This window comes from Mytilus trossulus, chromosome 5 (assembly GCF_036588685.1).
Source record: "Mytilus trossulus isolate FHL-02 chromosome 5, PNRI_Mtr1.1.1.hap1, whole genome shotgun sequence".
Taxonomy (NCBI): domain Eukaryota; kingdom Metazoa; phylum Mollusca; class Bivalvia; order Mytilida; family Mytilidae; genus Mytilus; species Mytilus trossulus.
The window spans coordinates 72,579,837-72,606,878 of NC_086377.1; the positions used below are offsets into that span (position 1 = coordinate 72,579,837).

At 30.5% G+C, this 27,042-nt stretch overlaps 1 protein-coding gene across 4 annotated transcripts in view; it reads right to left on the minus strand.

Moving 5' to 3' along the window:
• The window catches only part of LOC134719147 (disintegrin and metalloproteinase domain-containing protein 10-like), a 48,823-nt gene extending 22,702 nt beyond the window's left edge, over positions 1–26,121 (minus strand). For 3 of the 4 annotated variants that reach the window (XM_063582126.1, XM_063582128.1, XM_063582127.1), the window contains exons 1-9: positions 25,904–26,121; positions 13,087–13,225; positions 11,966–12,075; positions 10,737–10,920; positions 10,005–10,122; positions 6,681–6,836; positions 5,595–5,741; positions 4,564–4,756; positions 3,721–3,893 (exon numbers count right to left, since the gene is read on the minus strand). In XM_063582126.1, the coding sequence (XP_063438196.1) occupies positions 3,721–3,893; positions 4,564–4,756; positions 5,595–5,741; positions 6,681–6,836; positions 10,005–10,122; positions 10,737–10,920; positions 11,966–12,075; positions 13,087–13,225; positions 25,904–25,961 (1,278 nt within the window). In that variant the 5' untranslated portion in view covers positions 25,962–26,121. The remainder of the gene's footprint in view (positions 1–3,720; positions 3,894–4,563; positions 4,757–5,594; positions 5,742–6,680; positions 6,837–10,004; positions 10,123–10,736; positions 10,921–11,965; positions 12,076–13,086; positions 13,226–25,903) is intronic. The other variant, XM_063582125.1, reaches the window with a different exon arrangement.
• Between the last annotated feature and the right edge of the window lie 921 nt (positions 26,122–27,042).

Sequence of the window (27,042 nt, forward strand, 5' to 3'; positions counted from 1 at the left end):
GCCCCTAAATTATGTTCATTCTGTATAAAAATGCTCAAATTCATAGATATTAAAGTTTAATTCCGCAAGATAAGTGATCACCATCGGTTTTAAATTTAGAGAATCAATTCTCTGCGTTCGGCCATTTTGTCTTTTTTCCCGATTAATAACAACGAAATGTCTATAAACCACAAAGGAATAAAACTACAGTAACCGATGTAGTCGTAATTGCGTGTCGATATCTTGTCAATCGTACAGTTGTTTTATCCGACTAACTAACTTGATACGGAAAATATTCTTATTTTTTTAAATATGAGGTAAACATTCCTTCTCAATAATACATCATGGTTGTATTGGAAATTTTTTCATACAGATTGACAACTCATGGCCCGATTTGCATGTAATATTTGCCACATGACGCCCATACCATCATCATCTTATTCTTTGATATTGCTGAAAACATCGATGGTTCACACCCAAAGAAAATGGGAGTAATGTACCTTCAGAGCTTCTCCGTGTAATACACTTGTGAAACTTAATATATATACGAAATTTCGGTATTGAAATGAATCTACATCTCACAAACAGGATTTTCAAATAATGATTTTGAGTAATCACCTTACAAACCAATATAAACGTATGGCAAGATATAACCATAAAGGAATTTAGTTTTTGTCAGACGCAAGAACTCATCACTATCATAACCGTATACGTATATATGCATGCAGTTTCAAATATCAAGAACAAGTGGTCGATGTCGATAGTCCGTTTTCTAACTGTTCAGAGTTAGACATGTCACTTGTTCATTCTTGGAAGCCTTCATATTCCCCGCCCAACGATGGGAACTCTTTTTGGTTGTGTTGACTATAAATGCTTGTATGGTAATTCTGTCGTTTATCTGTACAAGTGGTTGCATTTCCTCTCCTTTCCCAACAAACAAACTAACGAAACGCTACTAGTCTGCTTTCTCTGGAGCTCATCCTCAATGGCGCTTACATGTATACTAATAATGATTGTTTCAAGAACAACGATGTAGGGACGAACTATTCTAAATTCGTCAATATCAGTTATGCATGACTAAAATATAAGTTTTATTACAACTACTGTATTAGTTGTAATAAAACTTATATTACTGTATTACTTATTTGGATTAATGACGGTTATCATGTTCAACATTGCACAAATATTATCATAGAATTAAAAAAAAAATGTACAAAAATCCTCAAAAAAATAATGCCTTAGCTTAGATAATTGGTATTCTTTTCAGAAAAAGTTCGTGAAAATGATTGTCAAATGAATTTAATTATGTAAGAATGAAATGTTAAAAAGAAACTAAAAAAAAATCATGCATGTTGTATGTTGTATTTCTTTCAATTAAAAACTTTAAAATTGCGATTGTTTTATGAGATTTTAAACACAGCCAGAGATTTGAATACAAGTTAAGAAATTCCGGTGAAGTCAATGATATCAAACAGATGTGCAATGGTATATCAAATCGGGTAATATTGCATTTAGTTTTTATTAAAGATTAAAACTACTATTTTTTACTTCATATTTGAATCTTTACGCCAATTGCCGCTAAGAAAGTAATCAAAAATTGTTTCCTTTCATTTTTATACACTTTCGTAATTACGAATCTGAATTTTATTTTCAATTAATTTACACAATTTAATTATTGTATCTTTATTCTGATCGTGTTTTTATTCTTAGTGTATTAAATACAGCATACTCTTTCTAATCCTTTCTGTTTATCCTTTCCAAATAACAACATTCATACCTGTGTACGCTTGAACTCACACCTGCAGCTAAATAGCTACAAGGTAAATGAATTGACCTCAAGCCGAGAAATATACTGTGACCTTTACAAAATAATATACAAACTCTGCTCACACATTAGTTGCATTGAAATGATTATCAAAACAATAACGGTAAATAGAACTGAAATATTTTCAGTTCAATATCAGTAAAAATGTTCAATAAATATTTTATGAAAAAAATCTCAACAAATTAATGAAATTTATTCGAAAATATTTACAAGAGATAATTTTATAGGAGTTTAATTCAATCAATACAAAACGGTATATGAATATTCATTTTCGTTCATTCTTATATTGTGGTTAATAACTACGACCATTCGTCAGCTGTGCGCTTTTAATTACATATATTGTCGATAAGCTATAAGAGTTAAACAGATTTTATTTGTTCCCAGAATTCAACACATCGGGCTAAAACGTCACAACCCACTTGAGAATTCAACCAAAAAAGTTACAAATACTTGATTTTCTCCGTTATTAGTAGGAATATAAATTTAAAACTTTGCAAATGTGTTTTTTATGTTGAGATAAACATAATTAGATGGTAAGTAAAAAATTGCGGAATTTCCCTTTAAATCGAAAATAAATAAAAGGACAAACAGACAAACAATAGTACACATGACACAACATAGAAAACTAAAGAATAAACAACACGAACTCCACCAAAAACTAGGGGTGATCTGAGGTGCTCCGGAAAAGTAAGCAGATCCTGCTCCACATGTGGCATCCGTGGTGTTGCTTATGAGATAACAAATCCGGTAAATAGTCTAATTCAGTAGGTCACATTTATGAAAGGGAAGGGGATGGATTGATAAATTATTGCATGCTTATTAAATTCAGATGACAATCAACATTTTGGAGATATATATATATAATTGTTATTAGCACTGCTTTACAGGAGCTAAAGTTTATATTGTACATGCAGTTTTAAATTTAAACATTTCAGGGGCAATAACTGAATTAATGGGGAATGGGTTCATGGGACACAGATAATGCCCCCCGCTTGCATTTTTAATATTTTTGCCTGTAGAACGGTAAAAATGATACCACCCAAATTGAAACTTGACAGGTGTTTTGTGGTAATAAGCATTGTGTATACATTCGGTTATGGCAACTAAAGTTTAAGAATCGAATATAATTTTGGAATGTAAATACATACATATATACAGTCAGAGCTCAGACATAAACAAGTCGAGTTTTGTTTTTGACTTGAAGAAGTCAAAACATGTATTTATTATAAAAATTTGTTTTCAATTTTAGACTTATCTAAGTCAGAAAATGACAGACTTGTTTAGGTATATTTATGTTGATGAAAATACTTAATTTTACTTGGTGGCCAAAGTACACCACCTATGACAGCAAAAACCTGTCTGAGAGTTCACAAGGACTTGAGCTATCTATATTTAATTATCTAATTGAACATCCTTACTAAACACAGATGTTTTACCTCATTAAGTGTGGTTCCAGGTGGTTGCATTGTAAGGTTAACTAACATTATCTCCGATTTTTTAGACTCTCATTCATATTTTTCTTTAGAAGACAAAGCATTGTCTTTCAATGTTGTCATTATTTGATTTAGACGCATGAACCTTTTATAAATATGCGTGGGTCTTGAAGTTAATCAATTTTGATAACTTATCGACTTGTAGGAGTCGATATTTGCAACGTTTTGATTCTGGACAATTATTTCTTGCTTAACAATATTTTACTTATTAAAGTCGTATTTTGTCTTGCATTAAAGGGAGATAAATCCTAAACTTACAAATTTAGACCTCTATGAGTCAAAAGCAGATTCAGACTTATTTATGTCTGAGCTCTGACTGATATATATAAGTACATAAAGACTGAGGGACTGACAGACAGGGGTAAAACTAAATTCCCCTTCAGCTGCGATTTATGGTCATGGCTTGATCAACAGGAAACTTACAGGTGAACCAAAATTATGTCCAACTTCATGTGCGAATGTTAGCTGTGATACACGTGGAGCTACATCATCTCCATAATTCACCAAAGTCACAATTCCGGTGTTCAAAGACTTCATTACTTGTTTACCACCTTCAGGGAATGACTTGTACTTCTCACATATACCTCCAGAGGCCTCTGTAATAATAAAACAATATATTTATTTTTAATTTTAAGTCTAACAGGTATAATGGGAAAATCAACACAGTATTTGTGAAGCACCAGTAACTGTTCAACAGGCAATGGAATTAGAACTTTAATATCTCCAAAAGGGAAATGGTTCTTATCTACCTTGACAAAATCGAAGTAGTTATAGCCAGCCTGGATTTTGAAACTCACACAAGTCACTTATCATTTTTCTTAAATTTAGCAATCATGGTATTAATCTGAAACCTATCAAATGTAAGCTGTTTCAAAACAGATTTCTATTTCTTGGACATTATTTTGTTGCAAGGAGTATAGAGACCAATTCTCATTAACCAAGATGTACAAATTGAGGTTTATCTTTATTGATTGATTTTAAAGACTTTCACTCCTCTTTATTCTAATGTAGAAACAAAACAAAACTGTGATTGAAGTGTGTTGATAGGTTAAAAAGACTAAATTAGTTTTCTCGTTTGAATTGTTATAAACTTTGGGTATTTCAGGGCCTTATAAAGCTGACTATGGTGTATGGGATTTGCCCATTTTAAAGGCCCTACAGTGATCTGTAAAAGTTAATTTCTGTGTCTAATGGTCTCTTGTGAAGAGTTGTCTCATTGACAATCATACCACATCTTCTTTTTATATATACAATAATTCTACTTACGTCCAGAAGATCCAACCCAAGCAAGTCCCAGTGTTCCCTGTGTGAAATCTCTGTATGTAAATATATATGCCAGACAGAAAGCAGAATGATCTATAAGTGAATTCTCATTCAGGAAATTACTGACGTCAATGTTGTCACTACACAGGGTTTTTGGGTTGGATGAAGAACATCCTTCTGTTGCAGGTGTCATTATCTGAAATAATAGATTAATGTTAATTTCAATTAAAATAACATTAATATTTTGATATGTACACATCTGTTAAATTCAAAGGCTGAAATATGTAATGTGAATACTGTAAATTCAGAAAATATTGTGTGCATTTTTATTGCGACTAAAATACAATTTTATTTTTTGCTATATTGAGAAAAATTCTGTTTAATTTTAACAAAAAAATTTCAAAATACAAGTTTGATTAATTGTGATTGTAACCCTGTCAAATTTTTTCGCAGTAATATTAGACATCTGTTTCTTAAAATGAAAAATGGTTTCATGCCAAATTGAATGAGTGAAACTATTATCAGTTATATTCAAATACTTTTGCTGGTAATAAAACTGAGAAAAGAAAAGACAATTTCCTGCTATTTGAGAGATAGAAAAAAACTTCCCGTTGAATTAGGAAATCACTCTTAATTTATAAATAAAATATACCTTTTTTTTCTATTTTTCTAAAAATATATAGAAACATCCTCGATTCCTTAGAAATTTACAGTTTAAGTCATTGAAATAATTTATACATTTTATGTATTGTTCTTCAAATGATTTTAGAAAAATGTTTAGAAATTTGGTGAAGTAAGTGTGGTAAAACTGTCTTTACTTTTTCTTTTATGTTGAGAATTTATATAAATTTGACAGTTTGAAAAAGGACCCCAATTTCAAGTCAGCTCAAAATGACTTATTGAACAGATTTGTTATCTGTGGGCATTAACTTTTTTTTAGGTTAAGCTTAAACATATTAATTTAAAGGGGATTTCAAATTTGCTCCCTGATACAGTTTACTGACTTGCTACTGTATTTTCTAATTTGTACTTACTTTAGTTCTCTGGATTTTAAATCTGACTCCTGAGTAGTTTATTGAGTTGTCAAATGTTTTAAACACTGTGTTTGAGTAGATGGTGTTAATGGCATCAACATGGGAGGCAAATGTACCTACAATATCTTCTTTAGCTAACACATCCTTCTGTAAAGATAAATATTGATATAACCATTTTTCTTTATATATTTACTCTATTTTACTTTAAGTTTTTAAATAAAATAGTAGGGATGTCAATGAGTACTTAAGTACTGAGTATCCCTGGGTACTACAGAGTATCGAATACCAAAATGATACTCAACTTATCGGTCTCCTGTTAGAATGATGTTGCTTTACCAAGCTTCAACAAAAATATCTTCATTAAGAGTGCCTCTTTTTTTGGCAGAAATAAATTTAAGTATCAGATTTTTTCAATTCCCAAATACTGTTGTTTGAGTAATCATATTTCTATAGATATTAGTGTAATTAATTACTTGAAAAGATTATTGCTTATCAAGTACTTGAATTTTGCTCAGTAAATGAAAGTTGAGTGTGACTAACATGCATGACTAATGATCTGCTATCTTTATTTAAAGTATGTGCAACAGTTTTCAAAAAAAAATTCTCAAATACTCTGGATTCATTGCTATTCCTTGAATACCAATTTTTTGTGGCTTTAGTGAATTCAAGTGAACCACTAATTCAAATGTTCAAAAAAATCCAAATTTTCAATAGGATTTGTATGCAGAGATTGGAAAAACCATGAAATCAAATATCAAGCATGCAAGTTTTCCTCAATCGATGAAAATCATTATTAACAAAAATAAAAGAATCAACAGTATGCATATTGCTATAGCTTCAATGCATGGATTTTTGGATTATGGAAAGAAAGGCTGCCCTAGGCCTTTAAGTTAAGCGGGTTGCCCTTAGGGTACTATATGATAAAACACTTTTTTACTCTTTGCCAACAGGAGGAGTTTACAGATCATAAGAAATAAGCAGGTGTCAATCTATGGAGATGAGGATATTGACAGCTGGTAGGTCTTTGTCCTCTTCCTCCTCTCCCCATGCCTACCCCAAAAATTCAAAATACAGCCTTTTACTTACACTATAAGCTGATAAAACCTTGTTGTATAATTTTGGATCTGCCTGCATGAAGAGGAAACATGCATTTTTATCGCGTAGTGTTCCACGCTTCTCTCTGTTCAGAGCTTCAGAATATTTGTTATGGTATGAAAATGCCTCTTTATCTTCAGAGTAGGACTGGAAAAAAAGTAAATCTTATATTAACTATATACAAAAATGTACTAATTGAGCTAATTGCATTATTTTTCAATGTTCAGTTGTAGTTCATCGAACCAGAGTTGTATGCAAAATTTTAACAGAAATCTGGGACATAGTCCATTTACATTTTCTTTACCTTAGTTGATAGTAAATGAAAACATATGCAATTATGTAACTTCTGCCCTCAGTTTTGATGAATTTTTTAAAAAGAAGCCAATAACTTTCATAAGTTCCATGGTAGAAGGCTTGAGGGTTTCTTTTACCCTTTGTTTTTTAGTGAAAATCATAAAATTATCAGTAGGTCAACAATTTTCTTATGGATTTCCATACAGTACAGGTAGGGACTTATTTTTATGGAAGCCTTAATCCGTCTAGATGTCAGACTGGTCGGACAGTTGTCCCAGAGTAATAAACACCTGCTGTGCAATATCCAAGTGGAAGGTCGTAAATCAATCTGTACCAGCTTGATTAGAATTAAATTTTACCTGTACAGATATATTTGTATTTATGGAGAATAGATAAATGTAAAATATTGTTTTGTATTCAAAGAGAAAGAATTGAAATTATAATTAAATATATAAGAATTTAAATTAAAAATTGAATATTTGGAATTAAAATTAAAATTAGAATATCATGAATGTGGGATTTTTTTTTTTTATAATTTGAAAATGAAATAAAGACGATTTTTAACAAAATATTGTGTTGCCAATTATTATAATAGTTTTGTGCCAATAAACTATTTTGTATTTGCATTTGCATTTGTAAACCGAAAATATTTCATCTAATTCAAAATAATAAGCCTAATAACAACCAAGACTGTTTTCAATCGAAGTTGAAATCAAATTGTTGAGACATCAATCCCGTAAATTATACGAGTTTTCATTGATGGTTATATTATTTCCCCCTTTTAACGTCCTGTTCCTTTATATGTTATTATTAGAAACACAATTTTAAGTATAAGGCCAACATATCGTATTTATAAAATATGTATAGGCATTGTGAATAAAGTTATTTTCCTTTTGATACAACTTTCCCCGTCGGAGCCTCTACATCAATTCACACCTGTCAATCATTTCTCGCAAGTAAAACATTTTGGTCAGACAGATCACTCGTGCTTTCTATTTTGACATATTTCCCGTTAATCTCTTTGAAAGTCAAACAATTGGTTTCTTTAAATACAAAATTTATAACGCCGTGATCATATTTCGATTCCTAATTTTTATTTAACAAAAAAATGTTGACAATCGAAATATTGCCTTTCTATTTTCATGTCTCAGTCGACTCTTTTATGAAAATCGCCGGTGTTTTTATTATAAAATATATTTTACGAATCGATACACGAAAATCAAAATTTAACCTTATATAGTTTATTGAATAAATGCACATTTATACCCCAATGGGGTTGAAGGTTAATCGTACTATTCATGATCAGCTGTCTTTACTTTTTCGTCGTACTTCTAGTCATTCTATAGCTCGCGCAGTCCGTAAGAATTTTTAAATCGATGTTGTCCGAAGTTTAAAGGAGTTCTCCAAAGTAGAATATTTAAATGGGAATCCGGGAAATGACTGATAAAAATAAAACAAAAAATAGTTAAAGAAGACAAAATCTTGTTTTGATTTTACATGTATGTAAATCGATTAAATTTCTATTCTGGTCAATCGTTCAAGAGCCTCAAAACTAACGCACAATACTGTCAATCATTCCACATCAAATTTAATCATGAATGGATTTTCCCACGGTCGTTCAGTAAGGTCACCTGAGTTTACTGTTACGACATTTCCCGCCATATAAGAATCTCGTGCAGTGGACAAAATCGATCTTTAACATCTTTTATTAGCATTCAATAATATTGTGAGTGGAGTCAAGTTAAAGTTCAACCACGTGCACACGCTGTTGATCACTAATATGTGTATCATGCAATTATCTTTTCACGGCAAATTTTTCTTAACAAATTGCTGTTAAAAATATATAACATACAAGTTTCCTTTTTACATGGATTGTGCGTAAATTAATATTACGCAATTAATTTAAGGATTAACACTTCGGGATCTGGGAATTCTTTTTTTCGCGATGTCGGGATTTTGATTTATTTAAATTCGGGACCTTGGGACTTCGTGTTTTTAAGCCCAGGATTTCGAGATCCGGACCCTATTTACCCCCTACCCCCAAATGCAGATCAATTATATAAATTTAACATAATGAACAAACACGGAAATCTTAAAATTAACTTATGTCCGGGAAGAATCAATATCTTCTTCTAGTGTTATTATTTGCGTTATATTTTATTGATACATCTCCAACTTTGAAGTTTCGGACAATAAATTGTTTACAGTAAAAAGTAAAAACTACAAAGAACCAGCAATCTACTAAATAATATACAAGTATTGCTCACTGTAATTATTTTTTATATCTCGGAACTGACCCAACACAGACTGAATTGAATATTAAATACATATTATAGAAATATTTTGCATGTGGCCGCGTCAAACTAACCCTGGAGACAGCATTCTGCTAATGGAATTACGAGTAAAACAAAAATAACCGTAAGCTTCCAGAAATAGAATACATGTAAAAATATTAATGTTTGAAATTTTATGCAAACAAATAAGAAACAGATACACAAAAAAAAAAAAAAAATAAACAACAAAGAACATAGAAGAAAAATAATTTTGAGGAACAAATTAGAAAATAAATAGCAGTTGAAATATAAAAACCATAATTAAAAAACTAGGCTATTTTTATTAAAACAAAGTTTTCTCCAGTACTTCACCTGTAAAAATATTTTATGTCAAAAACGATGTAATCAATAAAGTGACTGAGAGGTTAAAATTACAGGTAACCTGATTCTGAAATCAGTGAACCGTAATTCTAGCAGCACGGATTAAGATGAAAGGACAAATATATTGCCAATCACACCTGGATTTGTTGATTGATGGCCATACTACCTACCATAAAAATGTCCGATTATTGATATCCGACTAGTCGGATTAAGACATCCATAAAAATAAGTCCCTACCCGTACTGTATATGTTTTCTTGATTTTGCATTATAGAAGGAAGAGTTTTCATCCTCCAGCTTTACAATTTACTGAGTCTATCTTTTCTAGGAATTTTATAAAATGGACAAAACCAATAGCAGTTAGTTACCCTTCTGACTCTGTAGTTTTCTGTGTCAGCTGAATTAGCCACAGTTTCCATCCATTCATGAACCTGTCTGTTACCATTTCCACAAGATGCAATAGCATTTTCTGCTTCTCTTCTTAATCTATAATGACATAATGTAGGCTTATTCTTTATATCCTGCAACTCTTATTACTGTTCAAAATGAAATACCATTGTGTTTTAATTTGAAAAGAATGATGTTAAATTTCTGATGTCCTGTATGTTTTAATGATGTCATAAATAAAAGTCTACAGAAACGCATTGTCAACATCATTAACAAGGCGATATACTGTCAATGACTGGATATCACATATAAATATAGTCAAATAGCAAATAGCACAGCTGCAGTATATAATAATTAAAAATTTCATGACAAATCTTGAAGGTTGATATATAGCATAGCCTGATACATATAGCAGTGTATGTATTTCAATTTTTTATGTTTTTGAGTAAAGTCTAGCATTCTTTACGCTGAAATAGTATACGTTATTGTTTAGGGGACAGTTGAGCCTGCATCCAGCCTTTGAATATCTCATTGGTTGAAGACACACTGGTGGCATTTTGGCTGTTTTCTGCTCTTAGTTGCAATGAGGTAAAAGAGCTATCTCTCTTTTAGGATGTAAAGGGCAAATTAAGGGTGCATGTAAAATAAGTGACAAAATTCAAACAGGAGAATGTATTGTTTTAATTTGCCACAGAAGCCAGTATTCATATTACCTATGTGGGTCTAAATCTATATGTTCCTCCTTATAAATTATAGTATGTGATTTAGGAAGCTCCTTGACTCTACCAATAAATCGTTTAACAGGTTCTATATGGTATGTAGTGTCCTCTGGAATTCTGACAGATCCACGGAAATGTCCGTCTACAATATAACCAAATACAGTGCTGCCTCCCGTCCCTGAAAAAATAATAACAAAAGAAATATATTTTAGTATTTCCCTTTTCAGTTTCATAATTAAATAATGAATGCATTTACATGTGCTTTCATACATTTTTTTATTTAACCGTGTTTCTTGTGTACAATTTGGAAATTAGTATGGCGTTCATTATCACTGAACTAGGATATATTTTTGTAGGGGCCAGCTGAAGGACGCCTCCGCGTGTTGGAATTCTCGCTACATTGAAGACCTGTTGGTGACCTTCTGCTGTTGTTTTTTTCTATGGTCGGGTTGTTGTCTCTTTGACACATTCCCCATTTCCATTCTCAATTTTATTAATCTATATTCATATTTTCAAAAAATCTTTTCTACTAATGTTTAAAGGTATGAGTATTAATGACATCAAGAAATGTTTTATATTTTGTGAATCAACCAAAAAAGCTTCATCCCCTTAACACTTTTGTTTATATAGATTGACCGTTGGTTTTCCTTTTTAAATGGTTTTACACTACTAATTTTGGGGTTCTTTATAGCTTGTTGTCCGGTGTGAGCCAAGGCTCCCTGTTGAAGGCGGTACATGGACCTATAATGGTTTACTTTTATAAAATGTTATTTGGATGGAGAGTTGTCTCATTGGCACTCACACCACATCTTCCTTTATCTATTAACCCCGCCACCTTCTGTGCTTGTCCAAAGTTTGGAGCCTGAAATTCAGTTAGTTCATTCGTTTTAATTGTAATACATTTGTCATTTCAGGTGACTTTGTGGTATATGCTTTGCTCATTGTTGAAGGTCATACAGTCACCTAACCTACATTGTAAAGTTGTTAACTTTGGTCTCTTGTGAAGAGTTGTCTCATTGGCAATCATATCACATCTTATTTTAAAATTTGATAAAATTCAGAATGGAAATGAGGAACGTGTCAATGCGACAATAACCCAACCATAGAGCATACAACAGTCAAAGGCCACCAAAACTCTGAATTATACACAAGAAACTAAAATTAAAAATCATTCCAGACTAACAAAGGTTATAGTGTATATCTCTGATAGGACAAATACATACCCTCTTCTGTCCCCCTGTATATATGTGATGTATCTAAAGGACCATGCTTGTCTAAATATGCATCTTTTGTAAACACTAATTGGTCTGGCTCTAATACTAAATTAAAATCTCTGAAACACAAAAGAAGATAATCTTAAAATATTATCGAAAACAACAAATTCGTTAAAAAACATATGATTTATGCAGACACATTGTACATGTAGGGCCTAAAATAAAATATTGTTTGTTTCCCCAATCCCGACCGACCCTGCAAAATCAGTGCTACTCTTAAAATTTTATTGTCAAAACTAAGTCAAATATTATTTTATTCATTTCCAATTTCCTGGCTTGCCGGATTGTACGATATTGTTCAAGCTTTTTGGAAAAATAAAATTATTTCCCTACCCACCTACCCACACCTAGCTTGGCAGGGTCGGGATTGGGGAAACAAATAATATATTAATTTAGGCTTCATTTTACAGTGTTTAATTTACTTTAAATGTGGAAAAATACATATACTAATTTGTCAATGATTATTGTTAGATAATTTGTAAAAACTTTCTATGTAAACAAACTTATTGACGAAATGCGATAAAACACAAATGTGAAAAAAATATTTGTATGAGTAATTCTTTTACATCATGTTATTAGAAGTTGGTGGTGAAATTTTCTGTCCTTTCGGCTTTTTAATGATGACAATTGTTTTTTAAATAAAGATTCAGTCATCCGATGACTTCTTAACATGCACTGTTTGTAAACATAAAAATAAGGGCTATTCCATTAGTATGTATGGGGTAGAAAAGTATTTTCATAAAATTTCCTTTAATAATTAACACAAGGAACTTTTTTATAGATAATTTTGCTTTGTATATATATGGTAATAAGATGCATACTGAAAAAAGACCCATGGCCCACATTCAATAATAAAACTTCCCTTCCTACCCTCCAACAAACATTTTTATGGAATAGCCCTAAACTACTCAAGCGGCACATCATCTGCTCAAGCTCAATCAAATTATAATTTTGTGAGAAAATTCAAAGTAATGGAAATTTTATGCTGTATTAAAACTTCAAAGAAATTTGTGCATCAATAAATTCTACTTACAAAAATCTTTCATAATTTATGATACCAATAAACCTACCTTTTGAAAGCATTAAATTTAAATCTCAACTTTTTATCACTCAACGATCGCTTCGTACGTAAATGTGATTGATGAAGATCTGTCGTACTGTAATCTAACTCTTCATAATGTTTTATATATGTGTCTAAGGATTTCTGATCTGTAAAGACAAAAGAAAAATTTCTTTGTTAAGATAAATGTGATATAATAATATTCCTAAAAGTTAAATAAATAACTAGATGTGACAGTCATACGCAGATGTATGCTCCTTCCTGTACATGATGTAACCTTATTGTTTAAAGGACATAATAACATTCCAGAGAATTCATGTTTATCTCTTTTAAAACAGCCAATTTATGCAAGATTTATTCAAAAAGTGAAACTTTTTAGTTTTATGTTTTATACAGGACAAGCAACAGGAGCAAGTTTGGCACTGAACATTGCTGAATGAATAGACTTTGTTGCTTAAGGTGGTACCTAACACTTTCACTAAAATTAATTTGGCTCGTTTAATTTTTATAAAATTTTGTCAAACTATTTACTTTGACCCTTTGATAAAAATATAAAAATTTCAAAAAAATTTGAACCAACCGCTTTATCAGAAAAATTACACTGGTTATATAGCAGTTTTACAAACACTTATTTTGATCATTGAGAAGCTTAATATTCCCTTATGAACACAACGTCATTAAAACGTTTTGCTGATTTTACAGAGTTATCTCCCTGTAGTGTTAGGTACCACCTTAACATATCTATTAAAGGCAAGTCTGTCAGGTGTGGTCCTGCCCTTCAGAATTTTCAGTTTTTGTTCTATCAACTTATTTTTTTAATGTTTTACTGAGGATTGCTAAACATGCTAAAGCAACACTGTATCTTTATACAGGTATAATTTATCCAGTAGTGTATTATCTAATATATAAATAAGGAAATTAAATGAGGTATGATTTTCAATACAACATCTTGGATCAAATGAGGAAGATATCTATAATATACATGTACATTATAAGCAGCTTTTAGGTCACCAAATTTTATTAAAAAAATAACTTAGTTTTATTGCTTGAAATAAGTGTAACTATTTACGAACACAATACACATTTAAATATTGTAAATTTAGAAATTATTGTGAGGTTTCCATTAATGCAAATAATGTGACTAGTTGCATCGAGGATTGCAATAATAAGAATTCATATTCGGATATATCTTTATGCAAATTTTTCTGTAATCGCAATAATTCATCTCATATCTTTTTTTTTCAATTTATCAAAAATCTAAATAATAAATGCACACACAAATTTATCAAGATTATGAATATTATATATCGATATAAGAAGATGTGGTATGATTGCCAATGAGACAAATATCCATCCAAATCACATTTTATAAGAGTAAACTGTTATCAACATCGAGCCTTGGTTCACATCGAAAAGCAAGCTATATATATATATATACACATTTAAATAATAGTTTTATTCATCATGTTCATGCATTTTAGTTGTACATTCTTCTTGACTATAAACATGATAAAATTGTGTTCAATTATCTTTAGGTGAAATAGTTCAAAATTAAAAGATATGTGAACATGAAAGTCAATTGTAATGATTGTAGTGTTTAAGACTTTAGTGCCCCCAAGATAGGAGATAAATCCACACAAAGTTATAATAGTTGATAATAGTTATGATAAACTTGTTTTTCCTTCCAGCTAAAGATATAAAAAGGTACATACATAAAATATGTTTTACATCTACACCTTCATAAGTCATTAGTACTTGGGCATTTTCTTTTGTTGATTTTTTTCTTAGTCATTATAGTACTTGGAAATTTTCTTTTGTGGATTTTTAAAATAAAGTCAAATTTGTGTGTTTTGTTTATTCTAAGGTGTCTTATTTACTTTTTGTTACTTTTAACTCAAAGCATTTTAGTCAAATTTGTGTTTTTCTTTGATCATGTTGATAGGTCTCTTATATTTTTTTTTCTCTTATTTTTAACTCAAAGTAAGTCAAGCTTGTGTTGTTTGTTAGGTCTGGTTTTTTTTCTTATGTTCAATGATTTTTAACATAAAGATCTCTTATTTTCCTTTTTTTATTTCTTACTCAAATGACAGTAAAATTTGTATTAATCGCTTATAGGTCTCTTATTTTATTTTAGTTTTTTATCTGAAAGCAAAGTTAACATTGTGTTAAATTAGTACAGTCTCTTTTCTTTTTTTAACTTGCAATTCAAAGCCAAATTAAATGTTCTCTTAGTAATTTGTGTTATCGAAAGGTTTTGGCCTCATTGACATTTCTTTTAATTAATATTAATACATGTACTGCTATACAATTTTGTTCTTTGAAGTAATACATGTATATCTTGGTGCACTTAAGATTTCACTATTCATTTTATAATTATATTAATCATGTCAGAATTGCATAACTAAACTCCCCAAATATTATTAAGAAACAAATATAATTGAAAAAGAGTCTAAAAGTGTGAAAAGGATAAACAAAACTGTGCATGTACATGTATAATCATCATGATCAAAATATTTACAATTTTACACAGTGGAAGAGTATTCTACTTTTTATTGTACATATAACATGTATAAAATAATGTAATTATCAAGATTACATGGATAAGATAACATGGATAAGATAACCCTCATGACCATGGTTGCAATTAAAAGTTTTTATCTATATGAAATCTGTCAATAGTACATGTACAGCGGCTGAATTACTGGCTTGGACCTTTTATTATAAAATTAAGGTTATTAAAACTCAGGGTGTGGATGGGGTTTACAGATTAGACAATAGTAGTCAAAAGTGAAAGATTATAAAGTGCCAAGAAAGAAAAAAAAGAATATGGACCAAAATATTTGTATAAAATAGAGAATTAAATGAAATAATTGACCAAAAATATAACAAATAGAGAATAATTGACCAAAAATATAACAAATAGAGAATAATTGACCAAAAATATATAAACAAATAGAGAAAAAATGGCTCAAAATTTAAAGAAATAAAGGACACTTCCCCTTCACACCTTATTTACGATCAGTCAGAGCTCAACTAATATATTCTATAATCTATATTGCTTTGTGTACATTTATATGGGTAAGCACACCAGTTCACATTTCACCTGTAATTTCAGGTACATTAGTATACATGTATATAATCAGACTATGTCAATATCCTGGTTTATTGTCAGGGCTGTCAATTCAATTAGTTTGTTAACACCTGACAATTACCTGAGAAATGTAAATCAGGTACAATGTATAACCTTGGGTGGGATATATTTCTAGAAGTAACTGTGTAATTGTGTAATTCATTAGGTCAAACTTGGGTCAAATAATTGCAAAAAAGGATGCTATTATCATGATTATTTCAAAAAGTTACCATCAAAATGTGTTATGGGGAAGAATGGCAAACTTTTTCTCAAGAGTTTTGGTGTGATTATTTCTGTGTTAACGTATATTTATGTAGGTCATACTTGGGTCAAAGAATGCCAAACTTTTTTGAGAGCTTGGTTGCTATTATTTCAAGTAAAGTTGTATAAATGTTTACTTAAAAGGTCAATAATTAAAGCAAACTTTAGAGCATGCTAAAGACTTGATTTCCACTATCAAAACTGAAGCCAAGTTTAATTTTCAATGCAATGATTACCCTTTTGCCTTTTGGTCACTAAGCATGAGTATTATTTCAAGAAGTAACGGTGTATGTTCATGTACATCTATCAAGTATGGGTGAAAGTATGGCAACCTTTTTCAAGACTGAAGCAAAGCCACTTGAAAAATATCATGAAAACATATGCATGATATGAGTCTGCGGGAAGGAATAATTTCAGTTAAATTCTTATTGAAAAAAATAATGTAACATATGATGTATACACCATGTACACTACAGAGAGCAAAGATTATTATATTTTTTGGGTTCATTAAGCACGAGTATACTGTATAAACTATAATAAAGAAAATGTGTGTCATAAAATACATATAATATAAGATATTTGCCATTAAAAAGACATCAGTTTACTCATACATGTACATTTAAACAATGTAGTCAATAACCAGTCATTTAACAAATTTATTATTTCTTTCATGTCAACAAAAAATTGTACAAATGAATGTACTGATTGATTTTGAGTGTTTAAGGCTATAATAAATCTCATCAATATGGGTATTTTGTGTGGAGTCCAGTTTTTATCAGTGAAGAAAGTAGAAGTGCTTAGAGAAAGCCACTAAAGAAATTATTAACAGAAATGAGAAGTCAATATAGACATGATAGAACAAGTTCAAAAATGAGACACATCAGTAGTCAGTCAGAGCTCAGACATAAACAAGTCAATTTTTGATAGAGAAGTCAAAATTTGTATTTATCATAAAAATGTGTTTTCAATTTTAGACTTATCTAAGTCAGAAAATGACAGACTTGTTTAGGTCTATTTATTTGCATAAGTTATAACAGCTGGGACTCTTTACTCATTTAGTCAATTCCCAAAAGTAGATAATGTGTAGTAGAGGTAATAACTGGTAGTGGATTAGTTGGTATCCAGCTGTGCGTCAAAGGGCCAGGTGGGGAACAAATACCATGTAATCGATTCAGTGCCAGTTGACTCTGAATCTAAAGTGAGGCTGAATAAATATTTGCATAAATTTTGATGTTTGATGTAAACCAGTATAATTGGAATCCAATTGACACCTTAGACATGTGAAATCTTAAACTTTTAACTTTCTCACCAGGCGATTGCTGATAAGAATTAACCCTTTTCTGCTTACTAATTATCATCATACTAATAATTAGATATGATAACACTATACATCAATTCATAAAGAAAAATAATAACAGTTTAATTTTTACTAATTGATGTTAAACAAGAATTGATTGGATACAGATGTAAAACAAACATTGAGCGATACAATTAGTACGTATTAACCAATCATTGACAGGCAGTACATTGATACACGCCTGGCTATACTGACAAGATCTTTTTTCTTCATTTTCACTTTAGATAATTATAACAGTATTGGAAAAGATGTGCGAGGACTAGCATAACTAGTGCAACTTAAATCAGCTAAAGTTTAAAGGACAAGTTTCTTGAGACTATTAACATCACCTTTTTAAAATCAATTTCAATCAATAATAAAAATATACTAAGCGTGTGTTCATGTATACATGACTACATGTATACACAAACATATACATTTGTCATGGTTGTATAACATGTTTTTTTCACTATTGATTATCTGAATCATACATGTACATGTGACTGTCAATCACTTTATTTTTTTTAATTTTAAGATACAAGATTTCAAGATTTAATTATAAAGCAATGCTCGAGCTCAGACTTATGTACATGTACAAACGTTTTCTTCATATGATACTATATTATATTGACAATTCTTTTATATATAAGTTAACAAGATATTTGTGACAAAAACAAACAATAACAACAACAATCAAACTGGTTTAGAGTTAGCGCGTAGGACGATAAGTCAACCACTGTAGGTCATTGTAGGGCCTTCAACAATGAGTAAATTTCATACTGCCAATGATATAGGAATATTTTTTTCTTCATTTTTTTTTTATTTGGTTTATATTTTAAAGAATTGAGAAAGACTTCTATTTCATATAGGTTTTCAGTATAAGATGTGCAAATATAGGATTATCTTTTGTGACGTCATTTAACAGTTTGATACATAATTGAGTGTTGTATGTTATTGTATATACAATGATATATATATCCTGCATTATCATGCTTAACCATGAACCACCCCTTTTTCCAAAATAATGAAATTTAGGATAATACATTGAGGATAATAATAGTAAATTAATTACACGTAGAAACACCTAAACCAGCCAACGCCCCTTTAGGTGGTATCTAATACATATATCCTAGACTATAAAATCGATATATTGTTATAAGATACAGTAAATAATGTTTACTATATATTTACAACAGACTTAAACAAATCTAGGATCAAATTTTCTATTCTTTTATATATACATTGTTATATATGGCTTTAAAAGTCACTCATTTGTAAATCTTTTTACCATAATAAGAGGGTCGCACCTAATTTTCTTTTTCAACTTCCTGATTAAACAACTTCAAGTGAATAAATTTTATACAAATTAATTGGTCACATTGTCTAGATTGAAGTTTCTTTTAGTTTAAATCATGTGCACCCGTCATTGATTCATGGCAGATATTACAATAAGAAGGAATTATTGTTTTTTGTATCCATCAAAAAAGCAATTGCTGAAACTGTGAAACAGACTGTGTAATGGAGTAATGCATTATGTTATTGAATAAAATGTGTCTTTCTGAGTAAATAAAAATAAAAATTACTCTGTGTTTGTGTTTTATGTTAGAATTAGAGGGTTTTCAATTTCAAAATATTGGACATGGAATAGACATCATGACCTACTTTACTGACATCCAGCTTATTTGGAGTGGAATTTTGAAGTATTATTTATAAGTGGAGCCTAATAACATGGACTTATATTTTAATAAAAAGTCTTCTTTTGTGTTTTAATCATAACTTTAAGGCAGATTTTTATTGGTAAAGGCTAAAAAAGGTAATTTAATAATATTGTTGCTAACGTCACGTCTTTTCCGTCCATTGTGGTATGTCACGATCGCAATTTTCTTGTTAGTTCTCAGACAGCCCATTGTAGTTATTTTTATCCCGGGTTTTATAAATAATTGAAAATAGCAATCATATTAAATTTGGATGACGTAAGGGGGTCAAAGGACTTGAGGAATCAATATCATTGGCTGTTTTATTTTTTGCGAACGTTACTGTTCGAGGTTTCCGTCCAAATCAGTGTCACGTGAGCAACATATATTTATATCTGTAACTCTCCTGTATAGGAGTTACGATATCACCCTTTGCAGAAATAGATTCGGAGTCAGTTCCTTCACATGATGGGGAAGCAAAGAAGGTAAGTTGTATGTAATATCGTTACAAGAGGACCTTAAATGTATTCCGTCCATCAAAAAGACGTTCGCAACAAAACATAATGTCATGATAGTAGATGTTGCTAATGTTACTATTACGAATTGGTTTCTTGTGTATTCATTTGATATAAAGTACACCTGCAAATGACATTCTGTATATTTAGAAATTCTAAACCAGACTGTACAATTTTATTACTCCAGGCATATTTTAAACATCACTGTGTGCATACATTTTAACTTTTAAAGATGTTGTTGCTCATGTGACATGTCCAAATGTCGCTAACGTTACTAATTTTTTGGTTTCTTGTGTATTCATTTGATATAAAGTACACCTGCAAATGACATTCTGTATATTTAGAAATTCTAAACCAGACTGAACAATTTTATTACTCCAGGCATATATTAAACATCACTGTGTGCAAACATGTTAACTTTTAAAGATGTTGTTGCTCATGTGACATGTCCAAATGTCGCTAACGTTACTCATTTTTGTCTCCGTCACATTAGCAACATGAAAGTAGGAGACAGAACACAATACTGTAAAATCTGCCTTATACAAGTACAAACAGGCATGATTCCACTATATAGTTTAGGGCCGCTTGGCGGCCCTAAAATCGGCCAGCGGCCCCAAAAAAATATTTGTAAATATAAATTCCCAATTCATGAAAATAAAATAACATCTGTATTTCCGGAAAAGTTTAGGACTTTATTCGTTATAGGTTGAAAAATATAGGCAAAGTATATATGTTTATGAAGTGTCCTATATTTTGACTTTAGTGGACGATTTGATTATGTCATATATATCTATAATTATGTCAACATGTGGTAAACAATTTTAGCAGCCGGATTCAATTGATTAAAATGTTATGGGATTATTTGATCTCGTAAAAGGAGATCGCCTAGCAGGTTGATTAAAAACTTGTTTGTCAAAATTGGCGTGAAAGCAGACCTCGGCTAAGAGCAAATTCAAATTTTGATATAATATTGATGAATCGATTTTAATTGGCGCCGATCTCGATCTCTCATGGTTATATAATTTGATGAAAATAAATTATTTTATATTTTGCTCTATTTCATCAAAAGACAAAAGTTTGAGCGTTTTTGAAAAATAATGTTGATGATTAAACCATTCATGAAATACAATATGTCACCATTTAATATGGAACTGTTTCAAAAGTTATGAAAATGATCCTTTCTTCTTCTTTAGAATACCATCAACTTTTTGAGAATTACTTTCCGGCACATGCATAAATCGTTTTAAGTTAATTTCAAATATTCTTTTATTCATTTATGAAATCTACAATTTTTCCAAATAATTTAAAAGTTCACTGGTCAATTGCTTTAAATATCTTATCTATTAAGTATATACACTTTTGTAATTGTCTTTCTAAATACGACAATGGACCAGTTCAATTTGAAATCCATTTTAATCAAGGTAAACTTATAAAGATGACCTGTTGAAAAAATACCGAATTGATGATTTTTTTTTCATTGGTTTATATGGCAAGCCATTTTGCTATTTAATTTTATTTCAAGATATCTTATACACTTTATAAATATCTTGTATAGTTTATGAAATTTACAATTTTTTAAATAATTTCATAAAATATAAGAGATATCTTATAATTTATATAACACATCTTATAGATTATATAAGATATCTTATAAACTATATGAGATATCTTATTAACTATATAAGATATTATATAAACTATATAAGATATTATATAAACTATATGTATTGTTTATAAGATAACTTATATGAAAGATCTTCAAAAGATATATTAATAACTTTAGGAACTATCTTCAAAAAAGTATATGAGATATCTTATAAAATATATCGTTTATAAGATATCTTATAAAATATATAGTTTATAAGATATCTTACATACATTTCTTTATAAGATATCCCATAAACTATATAAGATATCTTAAAGATATCTTAAAAGCTATCTTATAACTATATAAGATATCGTATAAACTATCTTATAAACTTGATAAGATATCTTAAATATATCTTATAACCTATATAAGATATCTAATCTGGAATATATTCATAAGATATCTTAATAACTTTAGGAAATATCTTAACAAGTATATAAGATATATCATAAAATATATAGTTTATAAGATATCTTATATAATTTTCTTTATAAGATGTCCCATAAACTATATAAGATATCTTGTCAACTATATGAAATGTCTTATCAACTATATAAGATATCGTCTAAATTATAAAAGATATCTTGTAAATTATAAAAGATATTTATAAGATATCTCATATACTTTATGAGATCTCTAATAAACTTATGAGATATTTTATATAATATATAAGATATCTCATATACCATGTATAATATATAAGACATCTTAAGTAAATGAAACTATAGAAGATATCTTATATATTAAATGAGATGTTTTATATTTTACATGAGATATCTTGACATTTGATTAAATAGTAAAATGGCTTGCCATAGATTTATGTTAGCTGGTATATATGTTTATGTATATGTGATATGCCTAGGTTACTTTGAAGTAAGGCGTCAAAGAAAGAAAAAAATAATAGCCTTTCAAGACGTCATAATTATTTGGACTAGTGCATCATGTGCAATGATATTCATGTAATACAACTTCCCTGATCTCAATCCAATAATTTTCAAGTAATCTGGTGATCATATCTATGAGATCAGAATCATATATATCATAATCAGTAGACCATTCATAATTATTCAAAATGTTACAACTTCTTAAATCAGTGTAGAGGTTAAACTTAATATACATTTCCGTTTTTACATGAAAATGATATGATTTCATCTTAGATTTTATGCATAAAATATTCCCAATTGGGATAAAAAAATTCCCAATTTGATGTTCAAGGGACCCATTTGAAAACACCTGGAATCATCCCTGACAAATGTTTACACAGATGATGTCACCACTTGCATGTAACTTTATTTACAAAATGTAGAGGCAAAACTCGAGAATGATAAAACATGTAAAAGTCACACCTAGTGGCGGATCACTAATTTTTCATAAGTGGGTGCCCACTGACTACCTAAGAGGGGGCCTGTTGCTGTCATGCTTCAATGATTTCCTATATAATCCACCAAATTTTTCCCAGAAAAGGGGGTAGGGGGTTCCCCCTCTAAAGCCTCTGACATCACCAAAATTTGAAATTAATCAGTGTTTTTTGGTTATAACCATTGTGTATAAGTTTCATAACTTGCATAGCCAAGATATTTTACTATATGATAATTAAAATCAACTTCAATATTATGTTGATCATTTGGAAATTACACAGCAGTTCATTTTACTTCAAATTTGTGTATTTTTCTCCATTAATAGTGGAGCACCACCCTAGGGTATAGTGTTAACAGGCATGCAAGGTTAATCACTAGTAAAACAACATCACACTAATAGATGTTGACATAAACAGAAGAGCTATTAATATATTTAAACAGTTAAAGGCTATATAATTAAATTAATTATTTCCTGACTTTTGAACACCATGACAAACTTTCTATGTGTAGCTCTTACAACATGTACAACTTTTGTTTCAAACCACAAACATATTAAACTTTGTTGGGATAAATTTTAAAAACAATAACTTTGAATTTATATTTTATTTGTATTTAACATATTTAAGGTGGTACCTAACACAACAGGGAGATAACTCTGTAAAATCAGCATTTTAATCATGTTGTATTGTTAAACTTAAGAAAATAAAAGCTTGTCCAACAGCTGCTGAATGTATACATGTATCAATGAAATACTCGGAGAAAGTGTGCAGTTCAAGTTTTTTTTTAAATTCTTATATTTTTGTCAAAGGGTCAAAGCAAATATTTTTATTTTGTCAAAATTTTATAAAAATTAAACTGAGACAAATAAATCTTAGTCAAGGTGTTTTAACAAACTACAAATGTATTTATTTGTTATCCGTTTTCTATAACACCCATTAATATTATTATTTTTACCATGATGCCATCATGAACTTGTAATATTCATAAAAGACATTTTCAGTGTGTGTCTGAGTTCAGGGACCTACATGTATCTCTTCTACAAATGTTCTAGGAGCTAGAGTTGACTTTTCATTTTTGTCGAGCCTTCGACTTTTGTCGAAAAAGCGAGACTAAGCGATCCTACATTACGTCGTCGTCGGCCACAAATATTCACTCTGTGGTTAAAGTTTTTGAAATTTTAATAACTTTCTTAAACTACATGAACTATACTGGATTACTTCCAAACATGGACAGAAGCTTGTTAATGATCATAAGATAGTATCCAGAAGTAAATTTTGTAAAAATAAAATTCCATTTTTTCTGTATTTTACTTATAAATGGACTTAGTTTTTCTGCGGGGAAACATTACATTCACTCTGTGGTTCAAGTTTTTAAAATTTTAATAACTTTCTTAAACTATCCTGGGTTTGTACCAAACTTGGACAGAAGCTTGTTTATGATCAAAAGATAATATACAGAAGTAAATTTTGTAAAAAAATAAACATTTTTTCGTATTTTACTTTTAAATGGACTTAGATTTTCTGCCAGGAAACAACACATTCACTCTGTGGTTAAATTTTAAATATATTTGATAACTTTCTTATGCTTCTTTTAATTTGTACCAAACTTAGACATGTATCATGTGTATACATGTAAGGTTGTTTATGATCATAAGCTAGTATTTGGAAGGAAATTTTGTTAATATTTTGTACCTGTGTATCTTCCAGTTAACATTACATACAGTCTGCAGTTAAAGTTTTTAAACATTTATTAGATTCATAAACTATCCTGGATTTTTACTAAACTTTTGTTTTGTAAGTACAATTCCCTTCATTTTTTACCCTTATGACAGTGCTCAGTGCTGATCGTCAATTTTGATAATTTAGTTTGCCGAATAAATCGTGCAATATAGTATTATAATTTTTCAACCACTACAATGTACATGTAGCTAAACATTGGAATGGAAGTGACGATGCCCCTAAAGGCATGAATGATGTTTACTAAAACCAGAGTTTTTGACGGAAATGCATCGAACTCGAAAGTTGTCTATTGAGTTTTGTACATGTATGACTGTACAAAACCTGGTCAGTTCCTTGCAGGTATTTTATAACATTGTCTGAAACCTCATGACCATATATACATACATTGATTGTAGTGGATAGTTGTCTCATTGGCAAATGCAATCATACCACATCTTCTTTTTTATATGTACATTGTATCTCACATCAACATGATCAAACTGCAAGGCAATATTCTGTATACATTGTTTGTACCAGTAGTAGATGCTTACAGCACCATTGTTGTGAAAATCCATGAATGGTACCAGTGGCCAGGGTTTAAACCCTCAATCAAGGGATCTATAAAATGCAGTGTCTTAACCAATTGAGCCAAAGAAGATCTTCCTTAAGTTAACTCAACCAATTAGGCTACATTTATATGATTTATATCTCCAGGTGTACAGCAGTGTAAACATTAATACATAAATACCATAAATACCACCACAGTTGAGCTTCAGCGGGGAATTTACTCCTTTTTAGATGTGTAGGTCGATCTGCATGATCTGGCGGAATGAGATGCGAGTTGGTTATGGGTGATTGACAGTGGGGAAAGTTGTCTTGCTTCCCTAAAGTTCGTATTTACATAGTCATAGAGGCATAAGTAAACGTAAAGGTACTCGGTTTTAAAGGTGTAAAAACAGCCCTTTTTGCCCATTTGTTTTGATCATGATAATGAACCTTAAAAACAATTGTTACAAAATATTAAATAAGGTAAGATTATAATATTTAGTAAAATCAATTTCACCGTTACAACTTCCTCATTTGATAAAGTTACATAAGTTTGTACACAAATTTAAATGACTCGTCAAAATAACTCGACAGTCGTGACATCGAATGATGATTGTTTACCTGTTTGATATACGGAAACCAAGCTTTGGAATAGGATGTAAATCCAGGTGCTTTTCATTTTCAAACTCCCTGAGTGAATAAATATGTTCTGACGTTGAAAGACACTATACGAATCTCAAAATTTGCTGTATTATGGAAATTCAATTCATTTTCAATTTGTTGATCAAGTCCCGGAAATGAGACATTATTTTCTGACTGCGCCGACGCAAATTCTGTGATTAGGAAGTTCCTTGTTCTAAAAATAGATATGTAAACTAAGTTTGTCATGCGATAAGAAGGCGTGGCTCCACCAAGCATAAAATGAAATCACTGTCGGTCTTTAAAGTAATTAAATATATAGCAATAGGTAGACAAAAGTCCATTTCTATTTAACTTTAAAATTTTAGAATACTTAGTATTTGAAACATTAAAGCTACTATCAAATGAACTGCCCTTGGTGACCTGTCATATATATAAATATGTGACGTAGATATATTTATTTACTTTGTGACGTCAAATTTCCCTGGGAAATGCATTAATATAGCGGTGGGGTTGCCTTCCCAGTGTCGTAAATTATGTAGATGCTAGGCAGACACTGCATGCAGTTGTCCCATGTTTGTTCATATTTATAAGCCACTTTTCTGATACGTTTTTCACATAATCTCTTCTTTGTAGTTTTATGGTCTTTTATATAGTTAAACCAGGGGCGGATGCAGGAATTTTCGAAAAGTGGTGGGGGGGGGGGTTCTAACCCAGGGCACCCAGGGCAAAGGGGGGGGGGTGCAAAACATATGTCCCGATACAAATGCATTGATCGGCAAAAATAAAGGGGGGTGCGCACCCCCGGACCCCCCCCCCCCCTTGGATCCGCCACTGTAAACATACACCATTATTTATGCCAGATGTTATATGTCCAGACAAGAAAATGAAAAAAAATAGATAGTCTACCTTCTTTGCCCATCAACCTCAAAAGGAGTAGTCCAAATGATTATGACGTCTGGCAAGGCTATAATATTTAAATTTGTTGAGGAGGGCGTCCCAGAAAAAAATTAAAATAGCCTTGCCAGACGTCATAATTATTTGGACTACAAAGGAGTAGAAAGCTTAGGGTCTTTTTTGAAACAGGCATTAGAAATTGTAATCCGGCCCTGGCCTCAGTG